At 34.7% G+C, this 15,658-nt stretch overlaps 1 protein-coding gene across 1 annotated transcript in view; it reads left to right on the forward strand.

Moving 5' to 3' along the window:
• The window catches only part of Lrp1b (low density lipoprotein receptor-related protein 1B), a 1,500,426-nt gene that overhangs the window by 15,781 nt on the left and 1,468,987 nt on the right, over nucleotides 1-15,658 (forward strand). The window contains exon 2 of the mRNA XM_013030060.1: nucleotides 6,137-6,259. Coding sequence (XP_012885514.1) covers nucleotides 6,137-6,259 — 123 coding nt within the window. The remainder of the gene's footprint in view (nucleotides 1-6,136; nucleotides 6,260-15,658) is intronic.

The following is a 15,658-nucleotide window of genomic DNA, read 5'->3' on the forward strand; positions in this document are numbered from 1 at the left end:
TATGTAGAAGTGGTAAATGAGCAAAGCTTCTTTCTGGGATAATGCACTTGTTTTAAATTTCACTTTAGTCTTGATGTTCTATATGATGTTTATGTAAGTACCAATGGCAGCTCAAAAATCATCTAATGGCTTGTCAGCTGTAAGGATGGCTGAGATTTTATAATAAACAATGAAGCATAAAGATATATCATGGATTACATTTTTATAAAACTATCTACTTCCATATTTTCTCCACTTATAAGAAGGGAAACATATACACACACATGCCCTTCCTCCTGCTTCATGTACTTCTGCCTCAGAGGTGTTACAATAGCTTTCATAATGTTTTTCATAGAACTCAGTAATATTCTAAGAATGTATTCTGATTGATATCTCACATCAAGGAAAAGACAAAGCATTTAACTTTAATGTTGAGTTGAAAAAAAAAAAAAAAACCCTGAGGAAAGAAGTCTTTTAAATCAATGGCAAATTAGCTGATTGCTTGCTTTGGTTTTTGCTCCTTTGATATTTACATGTAGTATATTTTCATTGTGATTGGATGGTGGGAGGAGGATGTTTACTGTCTTTTTTTTTTTTTTACTGTCAGAAATTGAATGGAAATGCTCTGAAATGCCATATTCAGACTACCGTAGGACACTTACTCAATTTTATTCTGTTTCAAATGTTATCATTTTTTATTTATCTGTTGTAATTTTAAGGATGAGTGACATTCTGATGAAATTCCATACCAGATGCATAAATATGTATCCCACAGCATGATAGTGAGAACTACTGATCACAAATTATTTTTTACTATTAAAATCCTTGTCAACATTTAATTGCTTCCAATTCAAGCCTGAGTAGATTTTTTGGGATGAATTTGACAAAGATGAATGAAATCCTGCACTATGTTACTATATGGTACCATTTGTTTCTGTTTATTGTTTGTTTGTTTGTGCCAGTCCTGATAAATGAACTCAGAACCTTGGCACTATCACTGAGCTTTTGTACTCAAGACTAGTGCCAGCTCCACTTCTGTGAGTGTGGTAGATAAATGTAGATAAGGATCTCAGGGACTTTCATGCCCTTGCTGGTTAAGCAGATTGTCAGATCCTGAGTAACTAGGATACAGACTTGTGCCCCTGGCACCCATAGAATAATGTTTATATTTTAAATCAATCATCCACTTCGTAAAATTAATTTTTTTGATACATTGAGACATCAAAATTTAACCATTTTTTCTCTGCCTTTTTCCACTCTGCCTTTTTTCCCACAAACTGTCAAAATCCAAGTAAAGCTCAAAATGGCGAGTTACCTTTTAACTTACATTTCTAATTAAGATATTCCTAATGGAAATATCTTCTTAAAAGAACTATCAGTAATATATTTGGCTAAGTTACCAATGCATACCAATTATTGTTAAATCTAATTTAAATAAAGTTTTTATGAGCCCCTAGAGGATACCATTGAATTTCCCTTAAGTTTGATGTTTATTTTATGACTATTTTAATTGTATATAGTATAATCTTTACTATTCAGAGTATTTTATTTTAACTATGGGAGCACTTGATTTTATTTTAGTGGTTATCTACACATTCATCATTTAAAAAAATAAAAGTAGAAATATTTCATTGACTTTTTGTTTGTTCTCCCTTCTTGCCCCCAAATGATGTAGAGTTAGTTTTAGACAGTTTGTTTTTTATTAAAACTTTCTTTTCTAGAAATGTTTTTATTGACATGTAATTGTACATACTTAAATGATATAATGAAGTTGTTTGATTCATGTATACATTGTATATTTGTAGTCAGGAAATTAAAATATCTGGAATTAAAAGTTCTGTATTTTTCTTTTTTTTCTTTTTCTTTCTTTCTTTTTTTTTTTTTTTTTGGTCGGTTGTGGGGCTTGAACTCTGGGCCTGGACGCTGTCCCTGAGCTCTTCAGCTAAAGGCTACCGCTCTACCACCTGAGACACAACACCACTTCCAGTTTTCTGAATGGTTTATTCTTGTCCGGGCTGGGTTTGAACAGTGATCCTCAGATCTCAGCCTCCTGAGTAGCTAGGAATATAGGCGTGAGCCACTGGCGTCTGGCTTAAGTCTTCTGGAATTTTTTTTTATCATTCCTTTATTTCTCCCTATTTAGAACTCTTATTTTCTATGTATAGGTTCATAGGGATAATAAATAAATCTGTTGATATTGTCTAAATTATTAAATGTCACTGTATATCTCTAGTATTTCACTTGTTCACTTGAATTTGACTATTTATAATGCTATTTTAATCATTTTTATGGTAGTGTCCAGGAACTTAGCTGTTGAATACATCTGTATTCTTCTCAACTTAATTCATAATGTGCTACTTCAATTCATCACTTGTAAATTCCTCTAAATTGTTCTGTAGTGTCCTGCTACATTCAGCAGGACACTGAATTATATCATTTTCCAGAATATAATAACTGAGACTTCAAGGGAACTAACATGAAATCTTTGGAGTAAACATCAAAGTAGGACGTAGAAGTTCAAGAGATAGCTTTCAAGGTATAATAGGAATTGGACTTAGTTAACTGTTTTTTAAAAGTATCAAACTTAGCAGATATTTGCACTATATGTTAATGAATTAACCAGTCTATGATAATTCATGTACAGTATTTCAAATAGAATGATATCACATATTGAAATTATTTATTGTAAGGTACAATTAAAATAGAGAATTGGAAGTTTTCACATAAATACAGAAAGATTGTTATATTAATCTCTCTTATTTTTTTTTTTTTGGTTGGTCATGGGGCTTGAACTCTGGGCCTGGGTGCTGTTCCTGAGCTCTTCAGCTCAAGGTGAGCACTCTACTGCTTGAGTCACAGCACCACTTCTGGTTTTCTGGTGGTTTGTTGGAGATAAGAGTTTCACAGACTTTTCTGCCTGGGCTGGCTTTGAACCATGATCCTCAGATCTCAGCCTCCTCAGTAGCTAGGATTACAGGCATGAGCCACCAGTGCCCAGCTACTAATTTCTTTTTATGCCAGAATATTTCCAAGTTCAGTAAGTTCTGTAGGATAGAGCCATCTTAACTTTTGTTTTAGTTGATTGCAGGAATCGATTACTATAAAATAATTTACATGGCACTAACTTAGATGTTCTTACTTATGATATAAGTGAAACAGTTTTAACATTCCCATAAGCTTCCTGTTTTAATTACAGTCTAAACCTCTATGTTTCATCCAATAAAAAGACATTGAAAGTAAGATTAGTATGATTGCCTCTGAATTGTGGTTTGAAGCACTAATTCAGATAAATGGGAAACAAAGGTACATTCAACATTTCATTTTTATGATTCAAGGACTTAAATGCAGTGGTTGAATTTTTAAATAATCACCTCAAAAGACAGAAAAATGTCTCATTTAAAAACTGCATTCAATATTGTATAAAAGTTATCCCTGAAATGGAGTATCTGTTGAAAACAAATAGCTGGGTTATAGCAAAATCTTCTTGAATATTATTTCCTTGAAGGATAATATTAGCTGTTCTCCAAACTTCCATAATGCAAATTATTTGTAAAGACTGGAGTTTATTTATCAAACTGATACCACATAATCAGGTAAATTGCCCTAAATCTACCTCACTTTTGGGTGGGAGAAAGAGAATCCAATATTTTAAAAACATGATGAATTTACTTATTTGTCCATATTGGTATGCATCTCAATGAAAATTATTAGACTATTGTTTATGGCTCAAACTAGGTAAACATTTGGCTATTTGAAATAATCAAATGAGGAGTCAATTGCCAAATGCATACTTTCAACATTAGCTATAATTTTACTGCTACTAAAATTATAATCCTTTCACAAATCTATTGTTGATTCCTTTAATACAGCAATTATTCTACACTTTTACTATCTTTTCCAATATTAACTTCCTCACCTTTCAAAAACTAATCATACTTGTAAGTTATTTGAGAAAACAATCTGATAAGACTGCTATTTTCTCTTCTAGTTGATATATCACTTATCTTTACACTCTTTTCTCAGAGTAAATGCTAAGGATCTTATTCCACCCATATTGGTTCTTGGGGCAAATGTTCCACTTTCATATCCTCTTTGACACCAGAGGCTTTCTCCGGTACAGTTTTCATTCAGCATCTCATGTTAGTCAATCTTTTCAGAACTCAGTGCATCTATGTTTGTCATTAGTCATGCCTTTTTCACTTCCGTTCTTAGGATTAATTAATGGTAACATATTTTATCATAAATTAGCCTTGTAACATATATATATGTATATATATGTATATATATATGATAGATAGATAGAAAAGGAAATAAGTTTGAATAACAAGTCATATCAAGTGATTCAGTCATGCTAACAGTCACATTTAGAGGGCATCTAATATTTCCATTTCATACATTTTAAAAATAGAAAAACAATGTTAATTTTCTTCAGTGGACTCATCAGTATGGTAATGTATTGTGAAATATCAAGATCTTGAATGAGTTAGGGTTTCAGGAAGAGTTTCTATACCCAAATATTGTGTAGCATAAGAAGGAAAATTATTGAACATATTAATAAATTCTAGGTACTAGGACATAGGCATTTTAGGAAGTTTGTACTTTTTTCCCCCAAACCTGGGGCTTGAACTCTAGGCCTGGGCTCTGTCCCTGATACCTTTTTGCTTAAAGCTAGTGGTCTACCACCAGACCCACAGTGCTGCTTCCAGCTTTTTCTGAGTAGTTTATTGGAGATAAAAGTCTCATAGACTTTCTTGCTCCGGCAGATTTCAAACACTATCCTCAGATCTCAGTCTCCTGAGCACCTAGGATTATAGGCATGAACCACCATTACTAGTTTTGGAAGTTTGTATTTTGATCAGATGGTTTGATATTTAAGTTATCCTGAGGCAAAATTTTTGAGTCCTCTTCCTTATTGCCTACAGGGATTTATGGGCTAAACTGTAAAGAGGGAGATTCTAGATGGAGCCTTATGTTCTCCCTGACTTGAAATGGAACTGGGATTCTAGAGACCAAAGGGACTGGAGTTTGTAAAAAAAAGTCAGAGCTTAGTAGGAAGACAACTCTACAGATCTACCGAAGATTCTTCTAGTTGGGTGCTGGTGGCTGGTTTCTGTAATCCTAGGTACTTAGGAAGCTGAGATTGGAGGTTTGTGGTTTGAATCCAATTTGGGTCAGAAAGTCCATAAGATTCTCTTCTCTAATAAACTACTCAGAAAAAGCTGGAAGTGCCACTGTGGCTCAAGTGAAATTGAGTGCAAGGCTTAAGGCTCAAAGACAGTTCCCAGGCCCTGAGTTTAAGCCCAGAACAGAGAGAGAGAGAGAGAGACAGAGACAGAAACAGAAACAGAGAGACAGAGACAGAGAGAGACAGAGAGACAGAGACAGAGAGAGAGACAGAGAGACAGAGAGACAGAGACAGAGAGAGACAGAGACAGAGAAAGGGAGAGAGAGAATGGGAGAGGGGAAAAGGAGAGGGAGAGAGAGGAAGAAGGAGAGGAAGAGGGAGAGAGAGAGAAATAAAAAGAGAAAAAAAGGAAGGAAAATTATTGTTGTGTAAACATGTTTTACTCAACTAAAATTGGAAGAAAAAAGTTTTAAAGGCATTTGCAATCACTTCTGCTATTCAGAAGCAGACATGTCCCCCTTTAAGTCATGGTTAAATATGGAAGAGAATTGTATGGTAGAAGTTTGCCAGTCATGTATCTATGAAGCCCCAGTATCAGGATGGGGACAGATACTCAAGAGACAAGGTTTAATTGCAATGCTTAGATCACTACTTATTTTTGTTTATCTCAAAGCAATGAAAAAAACAATTAAATCTATGCTTAGTTTTGATTCAACACATTCGACAAAGTTCAGTATCTAGAATATCTACTTGTCATATTTGATATGCTGAAATCATCAGTCATGAATGCAAATTCTTAACTTTTTCTAGAACAGATTGTGCAAGTCTACCTAAAGTCAAGATTCACAAAATGGCATGCTTGAACTAAGCTGGTAACATTAATAATTAATTGGTATAGATTTGCAGCTGAATGGGAAATGTGGATCATATTCATGTACTTTTATTATTGCTTTCTCACATTTCATCTTTGTAGTGCTCTTTGGTTCATGGTCAGATCATTCATATTTTATTTCAAAACATTTTCATTTTCAGATCAGCAATTGTGTGATCCTGGTGAATTTCTTTGCCACGATCACGTGACTTGTGTCTCCCAGAGCTGGCTGTGTGATGGAGACCCTGACTGCCCTGATGATTCAGACGAGTCTTTAGATACCTGTGAGTAGAAAGGTTCTTGTGCCATTTGGATTTATCTTCCCTGTGAAACTAAATGTCAGTTGCTTTCACGGATGACTGCTATTCTAGTTGATTCTCCTTAAAAAACATAATACAAAAAATTGAAAACATTTTTCTGTTTTCTTTGTAATTGCGTGTGCAAAGAGAGCTAACTTATAGAAGAAAAATGCCAGGTTAATTATTTTATATGACTGAATTAATAAGAAAGGGTAGACTAGTCTAGGAAAAAAATCAGCTTGTAAAATATAGCAACGAGTGTTCCTCTAGTAACTTATCTAATGTATCTTAACACCAAACAACACAGAGAAAGAATATTAAGAATATCAAACTGCCACTTTATCTCTGTTAATATCCCAGGACACTACAGAAAGAATAGATTATGTTTGTTTTTTCTTAAAACCAGAAAGTCAAAAATCTTATTTGTTCATCAATAGATTATCTCTGCTGTTATAACACTCACAAGCACTTAGTGTATGTAGATCCCAGTTGTAGTCATAACCACCATTCTTATAAACATAGTATAACATTCCCATTCTCTCTAATGCTTACTTGATATTTTCAGTATGAACAACCTTGAAGATTTTGTCATTGAGATTACTAGACCATCTTGCTTTGGTCAATAACCACACATGCAAGCAAAATAACTTTAACTACAAACAGTTTCACATTTCTGTGATGTAAAAGTGAAAACAAAAACTCCATCATACATATTACTTTATATTGTCCAGATACCAACACGAACATTGCATTCCATCCTCTTATTTATAACATTGCAGACAGGACAAACACATATTTTGAGGAAAATCAAGAAAGAGGTTCTGTTTATTACTATTTTTTTTAATTTTAGATTAAAACAAGTTTTTCAATTTAGATGAACTTGAATATTTGCATTCATTACGTCTTTTTACTTTGACTATATCATTTCCTCCAAGAAATTGTAGTTACTTACATTTCCAAATTCTACCAGTTTCCTATTTAATTTTAAATGTCTTCACTAGGTTTTTTATAACACATAGCCATTTTTGGTTTATAAATGGTTTATAAAAAATAAATAGGTAAATGTTCTTGATAATTGTATTTTCTGAATCTATGCAAATTATTATTATTTGGCAGGAACATGAAGTGCCAAAACATTGATAAGCTTGAAGTGAGTGTTAAGTGGAAGAATGTTTAAATTGACTAGATATTTTATGTCTATTTATTTAAAGGATACCATACACATAAATATATAAATACTAAATAGACAGAAGAGAATGAGACTGACTGTTGATATTGTATGAAATCTGTTGGAAAGATGATGAAATTTGCCTTAAATTAAATTATTAAGTTGGTTACATGATTCTGTATACATATATGTTTTCATAACCTAAATATGTGGATTGTGTAGTATATGAATTGTTTTTATAAGTGTGTGCATAAAGGGAGAGAATCTAAGTATAATGGGTATAGGAGATAACATAAGTGAAAAGACAATATTATTTGCATTTGAATTAATTGTGTAAGTGACACAACTAAGTTTCACTTAATAACTTTTTAAAATAGTATTGGCATTTAAAATCAGGTTCTCACTCCTGGCCATGCATGTCCTATCACTTCAATCTCCTTTTGCTCTTGGTTATTTTTCACATTAGATCTTACAGTTGTTTTCTAACATTAGTCCCAGACAAGCATGCTTTAGATCTGGAATCAATTGTGATGATCACAATTGGTTTTTGTCGCTGAAATGGTTATAGCTGACCTTTTGGCTGGGCTGCTCTGGAACCACTACCTTCCTGGTTTCTGTCTCCCATGTCATTGGGAGTACAGACATGAGCCACTATCTTAACCATTTTAATCTTCCTTCCCAATTAGAGTACTATTAAGACATATCTTCTCATTAGCTAAAAAGAAAACAATTATCATAGTAAAACACAAGGACTGTTCATTAGTGATGATAGTAATGTTTTGCCCCCTGCCTTGATCCTCCCACAAACTCTGTGAAGGGAAAAAGTCAGAATTGTAAGGTACATTGATGGAATCCATGTGCTGCAAGGCAAGGTTGGAGGAGAAATACATTTAACTATGATCTCTCACAGAATTTTTGAGGAATGGCTGCATGATGCATCTAAGCAAGAGTTCTCTTCACTGATGAAGCAAAGAGAAAAATGGGTTTCTTTGTGCTAAAGGAGTAGTGATATAGGACGGGACATATTTTTGATCTAGAAGATTCAGAAGAACCTATGTAGTCAATTCAAGAATCAAAGAAAACCTGAAAAAATACTTGATATTATGTGTATTTTATCTATCCATCATAATGTAATCTATATTTAATTCATCTGTTCCAGATAGTGAGTCAGTACTAATTGATGTATAGGCTATCATAGAGCTAAAGCCTTATGAAAAAAATCAAGCATTTTCTACACAACTCTTTCAATTCACAGGTTCACAGTTTCCATTTCCTTTAACCACAATGTTTTGTAATGTACTGATATACATAACATAATTATGTAATCTTATAATTATATAAATATATGTATTCAATGTAAAAACCTGGACTAAGAATATAAACATTAAAAATGATTTTTACTTTTCCAGACAGTATTTTTTCTCTGAATATAAACTTATGTGTGCTATATATACAAAATATTAGATGAAACAAATAATGCAATATATTTATCTTTCTTTTTTTCTTTCTTTCTTTCTTTTTTTTTTTTTTTTTTTTGGGTCCAGTCATGGGGCCTCAGGCTTTTGCGCTATCCCTCAGCTCTTCAGCTCAAGGCTAGCGCTCTACCACTTGAGCCACAGCACCACTTCCGTTTTTTTTTTCTTTTTGCTTATGTGGTACTGAGGAATCGAACCCAGGGCCTCAGGCATGCAAGACAAGCGCTCTACCACTGAGCCACCTTCCCAGCCCCCTTTATTTTTCTTAAGTATAGTTAGAATTTAAGATGAGATAAAATACCAATCTAGCATATAATTTAATGTGACAATATAAAAGATCACAAGTAATGAAATTCAACAGGTAAACAATGGATATTGTTGAAGAATAGGAAGGGATTAACCTGCTGAACACTGGTAGCTGAAAAGCTTTGGAAGAAAAACAGGCAAAAACTAATCTTGGAGATTAGTTTAGATATTATGACAACTGGAAGTTTAATGAGCTTATGTTTTCTTCAATTTTTGTGTTTATTTAACTTCAAATGTCCAAAAAGCAAGAGTTTTGCCGCGGACCGGGTTCTGTCGGGACGATGGAGGATACCTAGGGGAGGAACCTGGAATAGGATGGGGAGATGGCAAACAGACAACTCACACACATTAGGAGTGGATGTTGAGTGCTGAGCGCTGAGTGCGATTTAATGCAGAGGATAACAAACTTTTATAGCAAAAAGTCTCCATAAGAAAGGGCAAAAGGTTACACAACCTTGCTGCAGGGCTTCATTCTTGGGTGGTCAACAGCTGGTCACCTGATAGGCACTTGTTTCCGGCTTATCTCTAAGAAATATAATGGGTTTTGATGTTTGTCACCAACTAACCATTACCTTATTTCTATTGAGGCCTTAACTGTCCCATAAGATCTTTTCTGTTCCTTCTTTAATAGTAAACACCAAGGAGACTTAGATCTAGCAAGTCTCTTAGTAAATGAAAGAGTAATAGGAAGTTCTTTCTCCTAAGTAGTTATCTCAGCAATTGCCATACATTCCTTCTGTTCTAGTTGCCCTACAGCTTCTTGTATTCTTACAAACAATTCCTTCTGTGAAGTGACTTTGTGAAACCCCCAATATTTTATATTTGCTTATGGCTTGTCTACTAGCCTCCATAAGAGGGGTTTCAGGGTAGCACTTAACTCTGGTGAGTTAGTCATATTTTTAAGACACTCATCAGATATTGGAGTCGTCAACACTCTTAAGAAAGAGCTTTAAATAAGGGAAACGTTGACAATGAGCAAGTACAAAGAGCAGTAGAAACAGTAAAAGATTAATAGGCACTCTTATGAGGAAAAGATAGGCAGAAACACATCTTTTCCAGGGGTTTTGCCAGCCTTTTCCCAGGAGTAGGCCTCTTAGAAGCCCTATTCTCCGAGGTAGACTTCGGTGAAGTCCCAAAACTTGGAGATAGGTTTCTGTAAAGCCCCATTCTCTGAGGTAGACTTCGGTGAAGTCCCAAAACTCAGCGATAGGTCTCTGAAGCCCCTATCATGGTCTGATAGATGGTTTCCCATGTTAAGCAGACTCCACTGGGGTCAGCGTGGCAGATTTTGATTTCAGTGATACAGAAAAAAAATGTGTTTCTTGGTTTATTAATAAGTCAATTTCAGATGAGTTACCTAATATCTGAGACTGGAAAATATTAATTTTTTATATTTACTATTGGGAATGAAAAATTATTTTTTAAGTCAGAAACTCCAAAATCTGTTTATTCACATCATTGAAAACACTTTTTGTTACAATTGACACCATCTTATGGCTAAGAGAAAAATCAGGAAAATTCCTATCTTTTTTCTCATTGCTTTCAAACCACAGTTGTTGGTTAATGTTGTGTGCAACTAGAACAAAATGTTTATTTGTGAAATGGAAGCTTTGTTACATCTGTGACACCAAAGTTTCCTTGGAAAGCACATTTTTTCTGAAGTATTTAAATTGCAAATCTTTCTAGGAATTTTCTGTGGAGTGATAAGATGAGACTTTACAACAATCAGCTCCATCTGATGTACAATGTTTTATGAGCATTTGATGCTATTATAGTTAAACCTGGAGTCTACTTTTACAATCATGAAAGTATTAGCTACATCACTTGGTTTTCTTCCCTATTGCCTTACTCCAGTCTCCTTCACCTTCTAATTTAGAGTTCTTCAATTACAGATCATGTTTGACAGAATTGTCCAACAAAGAATAAAAATGATTATGTAGGAAGATAATATTTGCAACATGGAATGTTGTAATAATTTGTATGTTAACCTTTCTTTGTCCTGTCCTTTTCATGTATGAGCAATTTTTTTTCCTGTAAGAGAACAAATAGTAAATGATTAGGTAGGTTCCATCAATTCATAGGACTGCTACCATATATTCTTCCTTTTCCTATTGTTTCTTTAACTTGTTTATGAAAGCCCTTAAGATTCAAGTGGAAAATTAGTTTGTACCATGAAGTCTGTACAGGAACATGCAACAGGTGATATGTAGCTAGCATCTTGTAGTTTGTCAAATCCTTCTTAAAGTGCCATAGTTGAAACATGCTGATATCTCTTCCCAAGTACAACCCAAACACAGGATGATGTAACTCCACACAGAACACTGCTGGCCCTTACTACTTGTGTTGTCAGACTGAGGTAATATGGCTTAATCTTCAAAATATTTTATGCCCAAACATTTGTGTGTACATGATATTTTTGTTTGAATTGCCCTGGCATACATGTAACAAAAATGAAAGCTTAATTAAAGAGGGGATTATTTTGTGTAGAGACATACAAAAGTGGGCTGGGAATGTGGCTTAGTGGTAGAGTGCTTTCCTAGCACCCAACAAACCATGAGTTCTATTCCTCAGTACTACATAAACAGAAAAAGCCAGAAGTGGTTCCATGGCTCAAGTGGTAGAGTGCTGGAGAAAAAGAATCTCAGCGACCATGTCCAGGCCAGGGGTTCAAGCCCAGGACTGCCCCCCCCAAAAAAAGGAAGAAGAAAAAAGATACAAAAGTGGACAATTCTCTTGAAAATAGAATTTCCCCATTTGTCTACTATACCTTCCTTAATATGGAATTGTGAGACTTAGATCACCACAGAATAACCATTCTCCCTTTCCAGCCAATAATTCTATTGCAAGAATAAAAGGCAGAAGGAAAAAAATAGAAAGGGTAATGATTATATGGTACACCTGTCAGGAAAATAATTATTTTGATGTTATTTAATTCTAACAGAGTTTTGCAAACACCTCAAGAACTGACATTATGGGAGGTGGGACAATGAATATTCTCAAAAGGGTCTGCTGCTTTCCAAAACAAACTTTAAAAGTCTTGTGGAAATGGGAGGGAAGGGATGGTAGGGGAAAAACAAAGTAGGAGGCAACAATGTTCAATAGAAAATGTACTCATTACCTCGCTCATGTAACGGTAACTCTTCTGTACAGTCTTTTTACAACAAAAAATGTACAAAAAATAAAATCATATTTGGAATTAAAAAAAGAACAAAGAGGACACAAATAGAATAGCTAAGTCACCTGGATGCATACATTTTATTTCTTTATTCTCCCTTTTGTCCATCCACTACATGGTAGGTGGAGTGGACCAAGTATAGAAAGGGCTTTTGCCGGGAGCTGGTGGCTCACGCCTGTAATCCTAGCTACTCAGGAGGCTGAGATCTGAGGATCGCGGTTCAAAGCCAGCCCGGGCAGGAAAGTCCATGAGACTCCTATCTCCAATAAAAACCACCAGAAAACCGGAAGTGGCGCTGTAGCTCAAGTGGAAGAGCGCTTGCCTTGAGCTGAAGAGCTGAGGGACAGCGCCCAGGCCCAGGGTTCAAGCCCCACGACCGACAAAAAAAAAAAAAAAAAAAAGAAAGGGCTTTTGAATCCCCTCTGCTCAACTTCATTCCTCAATTCTTCCATGTATAACTTTATTCTTGGCCACTAACAACCTTTCTGAACTCCTGTAAATTATAGTTTTGCTTCATAGTGAAATGCTTGGATGAGTTTCTCTTAAAAAGTGAGATAACTTGTGTAACTCATAACCAAGCTAATTTCAAGACATGCAACACTCTGGTGAACCAATGTTCATTTGATAGAGTATCCAGCTTCCCCTTCTTAAAAATCTGTGCCATTACATATGGATGTACATAATCTTCCACCCATACTAATTTGATTTGTATTATAGGCAGTTTTAATAACTAGATATATTATATATACTTTATATACACACATACAAATATAGAACAAATTTGGTATACAGATATTGTAGAGCCGGTGACATTTTTCTGGTTATTTTCTTAAAAATATTATTTTGAATAATTGTTTACATTTTAAAAGAATGGATAAAAAGCACATTCATGAAAAAATATTGATAACTGCTACAGTCCTGAAATGTATGTGTCATCTATGTTTTTAAAGAGGAAATTGAGTTTATAATCTTTTGTAACTCTCTAAACAAGCTGTTATTTGTGAAAAGAGCTTGTAATTTATTTTTGAAATAGTACTTTTACCTTGACAAATTGAGGTAAGGAAAGGTTCAATTTCTATGAAGACCCCTTAGGCCACCTAAATTTAAAAATATAGTGTCATCTGAAAATCCTGGAAGGCTATCCCAGTAGGGTTGTTTAATGCTGGCTTTGGGAGTGATCAGCTTTAATTGAACAATGTGGTAAAAATAACAAGTCTCCTGGGTAATAGGAACAGAAGTATTTATGAAAAATGGAAATGCCTATAAGTCATTAGGTGAGATGTGACTCTGCATGAACTGACCATTGCTTCTATTAAGTTATCCTTGTTGTCAAATTTTAAACTTTATTAAGATAGTAGAAAGTTAATGAACTTTGTATGTTCATACACTGCCCTTTCCCCTAGGATATGAGGTAGAAATCCTTTCATAATATCCTTCTAAACTTCCTTTCTTTGACATAGGTCAGAAAAATAAAATGGGATTCAGATGGGAGGTTATTAGCAACCAGACACTGCTCTTTAAATATATATAGCAGAATAAGGCATTGAAAGAAGGCTACATGAACAATAAAATTGATGGAAATATGGATCCTTGTTTCTAAGTCATAGTGATTTAGAGGTCACTTTGCAATGAGCTAATATATCAGAGCCTCAGAGAAAAGCTTTTCCTTAGGTAGAGAAGCTGAAATGATTTTACAGATTAAAAGAAAGCATATGAAACCCAGGAGAACAGTTTACATCTCTTTCAATTCTTTTTGTTTTGTTCATTTTATTATTAGGTTCTTCTTAGTAGTAGTAGAAAGAAAGGCCAAAACCATTGACCCCTGCTCAATCAAAAAAAAAAAAATCCCACTAAACAGCTAATGGGAATGGCAATGAGAAGGGAGAAAGGTGTAATTGTGAATTAGAAGGGTACATCTAATGTTGGTGCATTTGCCTAGCACAGTGGAGACAAGAAAGTGGGTGACATTTCTCCTCTTTTTATACCAATATTCACTAACAAGTCTCTCCAAGTCAGTCTTGGCCTTGGCAATTTTAAGAGAGGTTGATTGCAGGCATAGGTAACAGAACTGAGTGCCCCATAGGTCACCCAAGCAAAGGAAGCTCAACAATGACAAAAACCTCACCTTTCCACTGAACAGGTTATTGCTCTTTGGTCTTCTGATCCAAGTTCGCAGGTGCATGGAGGAGTAAACAAGGAGCATGTCCCTCTGCCTGAGCTGAAAACTATAAGGAAAGGAAATCTGGAAACACTGTGAAATATAGAGAGTAAAATGAAACAGATGAATTCTAGAGACAACTCTGATAAAATCTCCTTGGCTTAAGGGATGTTGCACAGTAAACAAACGCTCTTGCAGGGCTCTGCAGGGACAAAGCTGTAGGCTCAGCAAGGAGTCGCCCCAGAAACTATTCAATCCATCATTTATCTGCAACTAATCTAGCATTTGGGGTTGGGGAGGGAGGCTTTTTACCTTTCATGGGTGAGCACATTTTCCCCCCAGAGGACATTTTATTCTTTATAGTCATCATATAAAATTCACATTTGCCTTTCACTCAAAAGTGCTTTGTAGATGACATATTTTGTTAAATTGAGCACTAAAGGGTATTGTGTTCTATGAACTTATTTTCTAATGAAAGTGCCATTCTCTCTTCCTCCTTTCTTCTATGTCATTTATCATCCCACCCTAAGAGCAAGATATTGACACATAGGCTATACGTATGAAATTGTCAATAGGGCAGAGTCTCACCATCTGACTAATAGCTCTAGTGATCTTGTTGGAGGTCAGGCATAATATATAATAAATATAAAATATATAAATAGACTTTAGATTTTCAATCTATTTTTTTCTTTTTTTTCTAAAATCTTTGTAACATTTACTTTCATGATTCGAGACATGACAGAAAATATTATGTAGGGGAAAAGGCTACATATCAAGAGGGGTAAATTTAGCCAAAAGCTTAGAGGGAATCAATTCAGTGAATGTACATATTAAGATTGCTGTAAGCATATACAACTCTTTCTTGTCTCCAAAACTCTTTCCTTCTTTCTTCCTTTTTTCCTTCCTTTTTCTTCATTCCTTCCTACTTTGCTTCTTTCTTTCCTGTCTTCCTTCTTTTTCCTTCCCCTTTTGCTGTACATATTAACATTGCTATATGCATATTGCTGTATACCTATGTTATAACATATAATATTCTTTCCTGTCTCCAAACCTCCTTCCTTCCTTCCTTCCTTCCTGCCTGCCTTCTTTCCTTCCTTCCTTC

Source organism: Dipodomys ordii, unplaced genomic scaffold (genome assembly GCF_000151885.1).
Source record: "Dipodomys ordii isolate 6190 unplaced genomic scaffold, Dord_2.0 Scaffold126, whole genome shotgun sequence".
Lineage (NCBI taxonomy): Eukaryota > Metazoa > Chordata > Mammalia > Rodentia > Heteromyidae > Dipodomys > Dipodomys ordii.